The sequence below is a fragment of the Dendrobates tinctorius genome, unplaced genomic scaffold (genome assembly GCF_039654945.1).
Source record: "Dendrobates tinctorius isolate UK_male_01 unplaced genomic scaffold, ASM3965494v1 ptg000155l, whole genome shotgun sequence".
NCBI lineage: Eukaryota > Metazoa > Chordata > Amphibia > Anura > Dendrobatidae > Dendrobates > Dendrobates tinctorius.
This window is the reverse complement of record NW_027361822.1, coordinates 5131137-5144613: the sequence shown is the minus strand read 5'-3', so window position 1 is coordinate 5144613 and position 13477 is coordinate 5131137. Positions and strand designations below refer to the sequence as shown.

At 42.8% G+C, this 13477-nt stretch overlaps 1 protein-coding gene across 1 annotated transcript in view; it reads left to right on the top strand.

The window, feature by feature from the left end:
- The window catches only part of LOC141051169 (uncharacterized), an 872784-nt gene that overhangs the window by 764682 nt on the left and 94625 nt on the right, over positions 1 to 13477 (top strand). The window contains exons 32-36 of the mRNA XM_073548034.1: positions 3340 to 3508; positions 7970 to 8119; positions 8245 to 8424; positions 8507 to 8630; positions 8714 to 8811. Of these exons, the coding sequence (XP_073404135.1) occupies positions 3340 to 3508; positions 7970 to 8119; positions 8245 to 8424; positions 8507 to 8630; positions 8714 to 8811 (721 nt within the window). The remainder of the gene's footprint in view (positions 1 to 3339; positions 3509 to 7969; positions 8120 to 8244; positions 8425 to 8506; positions 8631 to 8713; positions 8812 to 13477) is intronic.

The following is a 13477-nucleotide window of genomic DNA, read 5'->3' as shown; positions in this document are numbered from 1 at the left end:
GACTACGCCAATTTATGTCTTGCTAAATTTTCTCCCAAATTAGGTTATTTACCTTAACTTACGTAGCGCTCACTGGCATCCCAACCAGGCAAAGATTATTGACAATCTTTTATTTCAGCAAGCAATCATTTTGTTTTACATAGCACATGAATAGTCTCAAGATTTTAAAAAAATGACAGTTATGACATGAAAGATTTCAGCATCAATAATAATTACCGAGTTATTGTAGCATCACCCTTCGCATCGGGGGACCTCGATCAGCGGGAAGGGGTTTTCCTCGGTCAGCATCACAGACTAAGTGCGTCCACTTGAATCGTCTGGAAAGTCCCTACCCGCTGAGGAGGTCAGTACTTTTTATAATATTAATTGGAATGATCACGCACTGACATGCCCAGTAACTTGTTTCTTTTTCACATTCCTCCTTTATCTCAGTTGGTTTGGTTCTCACATTCCTCCCTTCCAACTCCCACAACAATGCCTGAGCAGGTGGTTGCTTTTCACATTCCTGAGTGTGTGCTCTCCTCATGGTAGGAAAAGTTCAGATTCCGGTCACAATCCATAGTATCCAAATGGATGTTTCATTGTACTGCAATCACTACCTTATTGACTGGATGCCTATCTATACCAGTCTCTCACTCATGCATATCCCATTTGTATCACAGCCATTCTTGTCTTCCAGAAACTGGCAGTAGGTCTGGGAGTTGAGCTTCACTCCATCCTCAACCCGAAAAGGTCCCATAAGTTCATCTTTGATGATACCAGCCCATACCAGTACCCCACCTCCACCTTGCTGGCGTCTGAGTCAGAGTGGAGCTCTCTGCCCTTTACTGATCCAGCCTCGGGCCCATCCATCTGGCCCATCAAGGGTCACTCTCATTTCATCAGTCCATAAAACCTTAGCAAAATCAGTCTTAAGATATTTCTTGGCCCAGTCTTGACGTTTTATCTTATGTTTCTTGTTGAAAGGTGGTCGTTTTCCAGCCTTCCTTACCTTGGCCATGTCTCTGAGTATGGCACACCTTGTGCTTTTTGATGCTCCAGTAACGTTGCAGCTCTGAAATATGGCAAAACTGGTGGCAAATTGCATCTTGTCAGCTTCACGCTTGATTTTCCTCAATTCATGGGCAGTTATTTTGTGCCTTTTTTTTTTTTATCAACACGCTTCTTGCGACCCTGTTGCCTATTTGCCATGAAACGCTTGATTGTTCGGTGATCACGCTTCAAAAGTTTGGCAATTTCAAGACTGATGCATCCTTCTGCAAGACATCTCACAATTTTTGACTTTTCAGAGTCTGTCAAATCTTTCTTCTGACCCATTTTGCCAAAGGAAAGGAAGTTGCCTAATAATTAAGCACACCTTATATAGGGTGTTGATGTCATTAGACCACACCCCTCCTCATTACAGAGATGCAAATCACCTGATTTACATAATTGGCAGTTGGCTTTCAAGCCTATACAGCTTGCAGTAGGACAACATGTATAAAAAGGATGTGATCAAAATACTCATTTGCCTAATAATTCTGCACACAGTGTATTTGTCTGTAGAATCCCTTGATAGTCTTGACATTTCATTGTACCCTGCACAGATTCTAGACACCCTGTGCCAGATGCAGCAAAGGAGCCCCAGAACATAAGAGCCTCCTCCATGTTTCACATTTGGGACAGTGTTCTTTTCTTGATATGCTTCATTTTTCCATCTGTGAACATAGAGCTAATGTGCCTTGTCAAAATGTTCCATGTTTGTCTCATCTGTCCATAAGACATTCTACCAGAAGCTTTGTGGCTTGTCAACATATAGTTTGGCAAATTCCAGTCTGACTTTTGTATGATTTTTTTTTTTTTCAACAATAGTGTCCTCCTTAGTAGTCTCCCATGAAGTCCACTTTGGCTCATACAATGACGGATGGTGCAATCTGACACTGATGTTCCTTGAGCTTGAAATTCACCTTTAATCTGTTTAGAAGTTTTTCTGGGCTCTTTTGTTACCATTCGTATTATCTGTCTCTTTGATTAGTCATCAAGTTTCCTCCTGCGGTCATGTACAGGGAGGTTGGCTACAGTCCCATGAAGCTTAAATTTTTGTATAATATGTGCAACTGTACCAAGGTGGCATAGGGTGGTAGTCGTGGGTGAGTTCACTAAACAACAGTCAGTTAGTCCTGAGAAATCAAAAAAAAAAATTACGATTGAATTACAACCGCACTGTAACCACACTGACCAAATAAGAAGCATCAGCCAGATATGTGGCCCTACTTAGACGATTTAAAGGGGATCTGTCACCCCATTTTTGGACTATCAGCTGCGGCCACCGCCTTCAGGTGCTTATCTACAGCATTCTGTAATGCTGTAGATAAGCCCCCGATGTAACCTGAAAGATAAGAAAAAAGTTAGATTATACTCACCCCAGCGTCCGGTCCGATGGGTGTTACCGTCCGAACCGGCGCCTCCCATCTTCATACGATGATGTCCTCCTCCTTGCTTCTCCCTCGGCTCCTGCGCAGGCATACTTTCTCTGCCCTATTGAGGGCAGAGCAGAGTACTGCAGTGCGCAGGTGCTGGAGCACTCTGACCTTTCCCGGCGCCTGCGCACTGTAGTAATTTACTCTGCCCTAGGGCAGATAAAGTACACCTGCGCAGGAGCCGAGGGAGAAGCAAGAAGGAGGACGGCATTGTATGAAAATGGGAGGCGCCGGACCGCAACACCCACCGCACCCTAGCACGCCCCCCGGTAAGTAGAATCTAAGGCTACTTTCACACATCCGTCTTTTGTAATCCGGCACGATGCGGCGAAAATTGTAAAAACCGGATCCGGAATCGGATCCGGCTTTTTCACATAGAATGTAATGATCGCTGCATTGTGCCGGATGGACATGTGGAACCTCCAGTTTTTGCCAGATACGGCAAACACGCGCCGTCCGGCGTCTGATGCGTTTTGTTGCAGCGCCGGAACGGCTTTTTAAAGAGCGCATTCTCTCTCTCTTCCCCCCCCCCCCCCCCGGTTCAGCATACCTCTCTGCGGCTGGCTCCTTGAAATCGGTCAAAGCCGTATCACAATGCTGTAGATATTAGATAAGCCCCTGATGGCTGTGGCCGCAGCGGATAGGCTGAAAATTAGGTGACAGATTCCCTTTAATCTACTTTTCTATCTCACTAAGGGGATAGCAAATACATCTGTTTTACTCACACATTAGTCTTCACTGCTGCGCTGTCACACATTCTCTGGCGCCAATACATCATTTGCTTTTTTTTAAGTAACTTTTCTTTTGTCTTGTGTTAGTTTCTGTTTTAGGCTCCAAATCCATTGAAATAGTGCAAGCGATTTATGAATTTGGCGTAAAGTCACAAATGGGCTTTTGGCACTAAAAGTTTAAAAAATACACCAGGGGAGGACTGGAGTGAAGTTGTGCCAAAATTTATGACTTTTTACAAAGCCACAATTGATGAATCGGATGAAAACACTTGGACTCACAAATTCTGCCCACAAAGTGACAAAAGGAATACAAAACAGGTTAGAACATAAAAAATTATTTAAAAAAAAAACACAGAATAATGAATAGGGTGCAAACAAAAAAAATCTACAACTTGTTCAGTGTTTTATAACCTTCTCTTACTATCTCTTTTGATAAGCTGTGAACTGTGACATCGTCTCACTTTCCAAATTCATCGCAAAATGGCTGCTGCATTTCTTGCTTCCGATTTTTATGCAGACTTCTTTAGCTCCTTTTCATTGGCTGTGCTATGCTATGTGACCAGATAGCTGCAAGAAAAATATTCAGAATTGATAGTCCTCAGTGGTTGATACCTTTTAATGGCTAACTGAAAAGATGGTGACACATTGCAATATGTGCTTATTCAGATTTTGTATTAGTCAATGCCTGATGAAGAGACCAATGTGTTACCATCTTTTCAGTTAGCCATTAAAAGGTATCAGTCACTGAGGACTCTCAATTCTGAATATTTTTCTACTGGCTAAGGGTACCGTTACACCTAGCGATGCACCAGCGATCCCGACCAGCGATATGACGCGGTCAGGATCGCTGGTGCATCGCTAGGTGGTCGTTAGTGAGCTGCCAAACAGGCAGATCTCACCAGCGACATCGCTGGGGACGGGGGTCGCTACTTACCTGTCACACTAGGCGATCCTGCGTCCTCCCGCCCAGCTCATAGAATCATAGAATCGTAGAGTTGGAAGGGACCTCCTGGGCCATCTGGTCCAACCCCCTGCTCAAAGCAGGATTCGCTAAATCATCCCAGTCAGATGTCTGTCCAGCCTCTGTTTGAAGACTTCCATTGAAGGAGAACTCACCACTTCTCGTGGCAGCCTGTTCCACTCATTGATCACTCTAACTGTCAAAAAGTTTTTTCTAATATCTAATCTGTGTCTCCTCCCATTCAGTTTCATCCCATTGCTTCTAGTCTTTCCTTGTGCAAATGAGAATAAAGTTGATCCTTCTACAATGTGACAGCCCTTTAGATATTTGTAGACAGCTATAAAGTCTCCTCTCAGTCTTCTCTTTTGCAAACTAAACATTCCCAAATCCTGCAACCTTTCCTCATAAGACAGGGTTTGCAGACCGGTCACCATTCTGGTCGCTCTTTTCTGAACTTGCTCCAGTTTGTTGATGTCTTTTTTAAAATGTGGTGCCCAAAACTGGACACAATATTCCAGATGAGGTCTGACCAAAGAGGAGTAGAGGGAAATAATGACTTCACGTGATCTAGACTGTATGCTTCTATTAATACATCCTAGAATTGCATTTGCCTTTTTTGCTGCTGCATCACACTGTTGACTCATATTCAGTCTGTGATCTATTAGTATACCCAAGTCTTTTTCACATGTGCTGTCACTTAGCCCTATTCCTCCCATTCTATATCTGCTTTTTTCATTTTTATTGCCCAGATGTAGTACTTTGCATTTCTCCCTGTTAAAAACCATTCTGTTAGTTGCTGCCCACTTCTCCAGTTTATTTAAATCTTTTTGAATCCTCTCTCTCTCTCTTCTCTAGTATTAGCTATCCCTCCTAGCTTTGTGTCATCAGCAAATTTAATCAGTTTACCCTCAATTCCTTCATCTAAATCGTTGATAAAGATGTTGAACAATACAGGGCCCAGGACAGAGCCCTGTGGTACCCCACTTGAGACATTCTTCCAACTGGATGTGCAGCCATTTACGACCACTCTTTGGGTCCGATCACTAAGCCAGTTATGAATCCACCTAACAGTTGCCTTGTCCATTCCATACTTAGTCATTTTTTCAATAAGGATTGTATGAGAGACTTTGTCAAATGCTTTGCTGAAGTCAAGATATACTATATCTACAGCATTTCCTTGATCCACCCAATCAGTGATACCGTCATAGAAGGAAATTAAGTTAGTCTGACATGACTTATTAGTTACAAACCCATGCTGACTCTGTTTAATCACTTCATTCTTATCCAGATATTGACATACATGTTGTTTAATGATTTGTTCAAAGATCTTTCCTGGTATAGAAGTCAGACTCACCGGCCTATAGTTGCCTGGGTCCACCTTCTTCCCCTTTTTGAAGATAGGAACAACATTTGCTCTTCTCCAGTCTTCTGGCACTTCTCCTGTTCTCCAAGAATTATCAAAGATTATGGAGAGGGGTTCAAAAATTTCTTCTGCTATCTCCTTCAGTACTCTGGGGTGTAATTCATCTGGACCTGAAGACTTGAATTCATTTAGGTTAGCTAAGTGTTTCCTCACTATCTTTCTGTTTATAGATATCCTGGATTCTTCTATTCCCTTAATAGGACAGTGAATAACAGTTGATGTTACATTTCCTTTCTGAGAGAAAACAGATGCAAAATAGGAATTTAAAAGTTCAGCCTTCTCAACATCCTGTCTTATCATTTCATCATTTTCATCCTGTAAAAATCCTATAGCATCTTTGACTTTTCTTTTACTTTTGACATATCCCCAAAATCCTTTATTATTGCTTTTGACATCTCTTGCAAGCCTCAATTCATTTTCAGCTTTAGCTAATCTGATTTGTGCCCTGCAGGTTCTGCAGACAGCATTATATTCTTCTTTAGATATGCCTCCCTCTTTCCATTTTTATAAACATTTTTTTCTTTTTAGCATGTGCTTAAGTTCTGTGTTCATCCATCCTGGTTTCCCTAAATGCTTCCTATTCTTCCCTCTTTTCGGAATTGTTAACAACTGTGCTTTGAGAATTTCATTTTTCAAGATTTCCCATCCTTCCTGGACATTTTTGTCTTTAAGGATATCCAGCCATTGGATCCCTCCAATTCTCTTTCTGAATCCCTTAAAATCTGCCTTTCTGAAATCTAACCTTGACGTCTGAGTCTTCACAGGTCTTCTGCCTCTAGTTATCCAAAATTCTAAAATAGCATGGTCGCTACCTCCTAGGGTCCCAGCCACTTTTACCTCCTCAACCATTTCCTCCCTGTTTATAAGGATTAGATCCAAGGTAGCAGTTCCCCTTGTTTTCTCCCCTACCTTTTGGAAGATAAAGTTGTCAGCTAGAGAGGATAAGAATTTCCTTGACCTGTTAGTTTTGCCTGAGAGAGATTCCCAACAAATGTCTGGATAGTTGAAATCTCCCATGACAACTATGTCATATTTTTTGGAGAACTTGGCCATTTGATGCATAAAGAGTTCATCCATATCTTCAGCTTGCACAGGCGGCCTGTAGTAAATGCCTACAATGGTGTCCTTTCCATTGTTCTGTCCTTGTATTCTTACCCAAACAGTTTCCACAGAACTCCCAGTCACTGAAGCTTCAATCTCTGTGCAGATATACGCGTTTCTAACATACAATGCAACACCCCCTCCTCGTTTATCAAGTCTGTTTCTTGCAAATAAGTTGTATCCTTCTAGTCTTGTATTCCAATCATGTGTATTGTCCCACCAAGTTTCAGTGATTCCAATGACATCATATTTCTTTTCCTGTGTTAGTAGTTCCAATTCTCCTTGTTTGTTGCCCATGCTTTGTGCATTAGTATAGAAACATTTTAGGTTGTGATTGGTTTCTCTTTCTCCAATATTTTTATTAATTAGATATTTTTGTCTTTGTTCTTCCTTTCCACTTCTAAACAGAGTTCTCAATAGCATTTTTCAGGTGTATGGCTTTTTCTGGTCTTTTGCTTCCCTTCCCATGTTGTTCTAGTTTAAAGCTCTCCTTACAAGTGTAGCAAGGCGACTTCCAAATACATGCTTTCCAGTCTTCGTAAGGTGCACCCCATCTCTAGCAAGTAGTCCATCGTATAAGTAGTTCACTCCGTGATCCAGAAATCCAAATCGTCGCTCGTCGGCGCCACAGGAAGCGCCGCAGGAAGCTGAAGACGAGAAACGGTCCAGGATGTTCTCGCGCGATCAGCGATAACCAGCTGGGGAGCCGGTCGGAGGTAAGTATCACATGCAGCGATATCGCTAGCAATATCACTGCAACGTCACAAAATCGGTGACTTTACAGCGATATTGCTAGCAATATCGCAGTGTGTAACGGGGGCTTAACACTGTACAAAGATATACATCTTTCCTGTATCAGATAGCTGCAAGATATGGGAAATCCCTTCCAGCTGCACATAAGTGCACATGATCCTTCTCTGTCTGATAATTGTCAGCAATATATAAAATGGCAGAGGGAAATGAATTTTAAATTAATTTGCTGGGTTCAGAAAATGTATAAAAATGTGACACAAACTCCTCAATTCACTCATCCCTCTTATTATATTATTATCTGTTACTGGCTTTCTCTGTACTGTCGTCCCAATCTCTGTGGCTGTCTTTTACATTTGCTTGTTTTTGGTGCTGGATTGGAGATATTCTGTGATAAATCTCTGTATGTGACTATAGTTGGATTATACCGGGGGCAGGACGGGGCCATGACTGGAAGTAGTGATCATGTGAAGCCGGTAACAGCCCCGGAGATTTCTTACACGAGATCTTTATGATGTTACATCACCATCTTCTCCCCATTCAGGTCCCTACAATATCGGATCCTCTCAGTGGAGATCTTCTATATAAGAGAATTCTCCTGAGTGACCCTACAAGGATGGATAGGGACAGGGACAAGATGGCGGAGAGGATATTACACCTCACCCTAGAGATCCTCTTCCGGCTTACTGGAGAGGTGAGAGATTCTGATGATGTCACATTACATCATTCTTATCTATGGGAATAACAGACAGAACTGGAGAGGTGAGGACTCTGGAAATGTCTGTAGTGAGGTTTATTAATGTGTCCCTCCATAACCAGGATTACACAGTAGTGAAGAAGACCTCTAGTGAGCGCTGTCAGGCCCCTGTGTCTGAGGGATGGGGAAGACCCCTGAGCCCAATCACGGGGCCTCCACCTCACCCCCTGATACATGAGGACATCAATGCCCAGAAGATCCTAGAACTCACCTACAAGATGATTGAGCTGCTGACTGGAGAGGTGACACTGCTGGGAATGCTGGGACATTATACAGTAACGCTATGGAGGGATCGGGGGATGACGGTGTCATTGTGTTTGTCAGGTTCCTATAAGGTGTCAGGATGTCACCGTCTATTTCTCCATGGAGGAGTGGGAGTATTTAGAAGGACACAAAGATCTGTACAAGGACGTCATGATGGAGGTTCCCCAGCCCCTCACATCACCAGGTAATAGACAGGACTAAATACACGTGGCCTATAATTATCTGTATGTAAAGAATAAATTCCGTCCCTGTATGTGTTTCCTCCAGTTCTATCCAGTGAGAGGACAACACCAGAGAGATGTCCCCGTCCTCTTCTGCCACAGGATTGTAAACAAGAAAATCCCAATGTTCCTCAGGATCCTCAGGTAGATGGAGAGAAGGTGTCATGAGATCTCCCTTATGATGTGTAGATTGGCTGTGAAGTTCTTGTGTTCAATCTTGTTTTATCCACCAGTATTAGACACTGAATGGACAATGTATTAGAAACACTGGCACTTTCCTAATGGAAACTTTCCTGTATAGAGATTAGACCTGTAACTCCAGAGTGCAGCATAAATTGAAGGGATCTTGTAGACATAAACAACTGCTCAAGAAAGCTGTGTGTGTGTATATATATATATATATAATTTTTACAAAAGACAATTATAAGCATTCCCATCCCAGGACAAACAAAGATAGGCGTCCCCCAAAGGTAGTATATATAAAATGAAAACTGAGAGATACTTCCCAACATTACCACCTTTCCCCTCAGGGAGACAAAATAAAAAACATAAGGGAAAGGAGGAGAGCTACAGTGGGGGAAATAATCATTTGATCTCTTGCTGATTTTGTAAGTTTGCCCACTGACAAAGACATGAACAGTCTATAATTTTAAGGGAAGGTTAATTTTAACATTGAGAGATAGAATATCAAAAATAAAATCCAGAAAAGCACATTGTATAAATTATATAATTTTATTGCATTTTGCAGTGAGAAATAAGTATTTGGTCCCTCTGGCAAACAAGACTTAATATTTGGTGGCAAAACTCTTGTTGGCAAGCACAGCAGTCAGACCTTTTTTTTTGTAGTTGATCATGAGGTTTGCACATATTTTATATGTAATTTTGCTCCACTCCTCTTTGCAGATCATCTCTAAATCATTAAGACTTTGAGGCTGTCGCTTGGCAACTCGGAACTTCAACTCCCTCCATAAGTTTTCTATGGGATTAAGGTCTGGACTGGCTAGGCCACTCCATGACCTTAATGTGCTTAATTTTGATCCACTCCTTTGTTGCCTTGGCTGTATGTTTTGGGTCATTGTCTTGCTGGAAGACCCATTTTTAATTTCCTGGCGGAGAGAAGATTGTCACTCAGGATTTACGGTACATGGCTCCATCCATTCTCCCATTGATGCGGAGAAGTAGTCCTGTGCCCTTAGCAGAGAAACACCCCCAAAACATAATGTTTCCACCTCCATGCTTGACAGTGTGATGGTGTTCTTTAGGTCATTGGCAACATTTCTCTTCCTCCAAACACGGCGACTTGAGTTAATGCCAAAGACCTCAACTTTAAACACCACGACTTGAGTTAATGCCAAATACCTCAATTTTTGTCTCCTCTGACCACAACACCTTCTCCCATTCACTCACAAAATCATCCAGGTGTTCATTGGCAATCTTCAGATGGGCCTGCACATGTGCCTTCTTGAGCAGGGGGACCTTGCGGGCTCTGCAGGATTTTATACCTTTACGGCGTAATATGTTAGCAATGTGTTTTTTTTTTTTTTTTTTTTTTTGGTGACTGTGGTCCCAGCTGCTTTGAGATCATTAACAATTTCCCCCGTGTAATTTTAGACTGATCTGTCACCTTCCTCATGATCAAAGATACCCCACGAGCTGAGATTTTGCATGGTGCCCCAGATTGATGTCGATTGACAGTCATTTTGTATTTCTTCCATTTTCTTACTATTGCACCAACAGTAGTGTCCTTCTCACCCAGCGTCTTACTTACGGTTTTGTAGCCCATCCCAGCTTTGTGCAGGTCTGTGATCTTGTCCTTGACATCCTTAGAAAGTTCTTTGGTCATTGGTCTTGCCCATGTTGTAAAGGTTAGAGTCTGACTGATTAATTGAGTCTGAGGACAGGAGTCTTTTATAAAGGTGACTATGTAAAACAGCTGTCTTTAATGCAGGTAATGAGTTGATTAGCCCAAGATCACTGTGGCTGAGCTCCACAGAGGCAGTAGGGAGAAGAGAGAAAGTTCCACCAAGTCAGCTACCACTTCAGCCCTCCACCAGTCGGGCCTTTATGGCAGAGTGGCCTGACGGAAGCCTCTCCTCAGTGCCAGACATATGAAAGCCCGCATAGAGTTTGCTAAAAAACTCATGAAGGGGCTTTTGTGTGGGGAAGCTGGAGTCTGGAGCTCCCACAGGACTTCCCTGAAAAGCAACAAAAAAGCGGACTTTGAGGTTCCACTTCATCCTCTTTCACTGAGGGATTACTAAAAACCTAAAAGAAAAACGCGATCAAAATCCAAATATGCTGAAGTAGAAAAAATATTTCTTAAGATATATAGATACAAGGAGAAGGGAGGTTACCCTCAAAGGACGCTCAATGGATCAAAGCACACATAGTACATACAGTAGGAGATATAGACAATATATAAAGTGGAAATAATCAGTACCACTACAGTAGAAAGAGGATATAACAATCACCAATAGGGACTGTATGGGATAATAATACCATACCCATTGCTATACCATCCCACAAGACATTGCTCAATGTGCTATAGGACAGCCCGCACCCAAAATAGTTATATGAATTGCCAAATATCTGAAATAATAACGGGAGGCAGGAGCCTAGTCCAGGAGCGTCACCCCGACGTGCGTTTCGGCTGGAAAGCTTTTCTCAAGGGGCGTAGCCATAAGAGGAAGAGGAGAGTATAAAAAGGCCCAGCGGCCAATCAATTGGCTGCAACACTGGTCGTCATAGAGATAGATTAGCCAATCAAGGACACAATTGCACATCACGTGTGGAGCCACCCACTCAGGATGAAATGTTTGTGGTGAGACTGCGATCTTATCTCATAGAACAGTTTGCTGTAATTCCTCGTTTAGTGTCTGTTCCACTGCAGCTAATATTGTTGCCTATTGAATTTCACTCTGATGTTCATTTTTTTTTCCCACTGTCCTTTCCCTTCCTGCCTCTACTCCCACCTGCCTCAATCTGTTTAAGTTACAAACTTAATTCACAGACCTACATATTATACATTTAACATGATAATTTGCTGGAATGTTAAAGGCCTGCTCCCCACAAAAACGAATGATGGTCCTTAGACATCTAAAACGACTTAAGCCTGATGTAGTTCTCCTTCAGGAGACTCATTTGCGTGAGGCTGACTTTATCAGAATGGAAAGGTTGTGGGCGGGGAGTGTATATGGTTCTCCATCGCTGCATAAAAGGGCTGGAGTGTTAACTCTTAATAGCAAACACTTTACCCACCACCTGATCTCTCACCAAACTGATGAAGAGGAATGACTATCGCACTTAACTTTGTCGACGCAACTAGGTGACGTCTCGATTTTTAATGTGTATGGCCCAAATGATAGCAATAAGCCTTTCTTTAAATATTTGGAGAATACAGTTGATGCAGAGTAGAACTGTCATGGTTAGGACATGGTTAATGTCCTGGTTTCTCAGGGTTAATTTTGCCGGCCTCGCTTTGGATCTGGGAGGGGTATTTATACTCACTCCAGACTAGGATTCCCTGTCAGCTATACTGTTATTCTGGCTGTGTGACTGACCCCCCTGGTGTGCTGGTAAACTGCATTGCTTGTTTGATTCCCGTGTATGACCCGGTCTGTCCCCTCACTCTGTTCTCTATCTCACGTTTTGGTACTATTGTCTTCTCTGGTTCTGACCTCCTGGCTTGGCTATTGTTACTCCGTTACCGTTTGCCCCTTTTGTACCTTCTATTTCCTGTTCTGGTTTTCTGATCTATTGCTACGTCCTGACTATCCGCTCTGGTTAACCCTTTGGTACTGTCCTGCTATCTTGTGCTTTGACCCCGTCTTGATCTGGTTTCCGTCCCTTTCTATGCCCCTTGGTAACTTGTCCCGTAGTTACCTTTCTAGGAGTTTCCCTGCAGCTCCTAGCTCTGTGGAGCTTAGGCCACACCCCCAGCAGTCACGTGCTTCAGGTCCTGATAGTCTGAAGCACGCATCGTCACCGCTGCTGCCCTGCTCCACAGGTATCTTTGAGCACTGTTTTTGTACTCAGGACACATGCACTGGCTCAGTGAGCAAGTGCAGTGCGGTGTTCCTGACAAGAACCTTAACAAAATAGTAGGGGGCAACTTCAATTCGGTGATATCTACCTTGGAAGACAGAAAACATGAGACTCCAACCAGTAGCTCTGAGTCTTCAAGAGACAGGGTTATGGCCCCTCTCTTGACACAGTGTTCTCTAAAAGATGCTTGGAGATTCTTACATCCTGATGGCAGGGAATACACATTCTTTTCTCACGCTAAAAACTCATGGTCTCGGATTGATTACTTCCTGATTTCTCTCCCCCTGATTCCCAAACTAATAGATACAACAATTGGAGATTTGATCATTTCGGACCACTCCCCTATGCTGATAGACCTGAGGGAGACCTATCAGAAGGGTACTGATTTTCTCTGGAGATTCCCTAACTTTTTGTATGCAGATGACTCCTTTGCCTTCTCCCTCAGGACATGGTGGCAGGAATTTTTAACCGACAATGAGCTACATCAAAATGATCCTTCACTCCTGTGGGAGACAGCGAAGGCTGTACTCAGAGGGAAAAATATGACTTACGTGTTCGCCTTGAAAAAGCGTACATTACAGAGTTATGGGGAGTTAACAGAGGAGCTTAGAGTGGCTTACACTAACTTCCTCGCAGATTCATCCCCTGCTAACAAAGAGCACTGGCTACAAAAACAGGCAGACTTTAATCTTCAGGCAGAAAGGAGAGAAAAGCTGTTTTTGACACAAAGGGAGGTATATTTTTATAGATATGGGAACAACGCCGG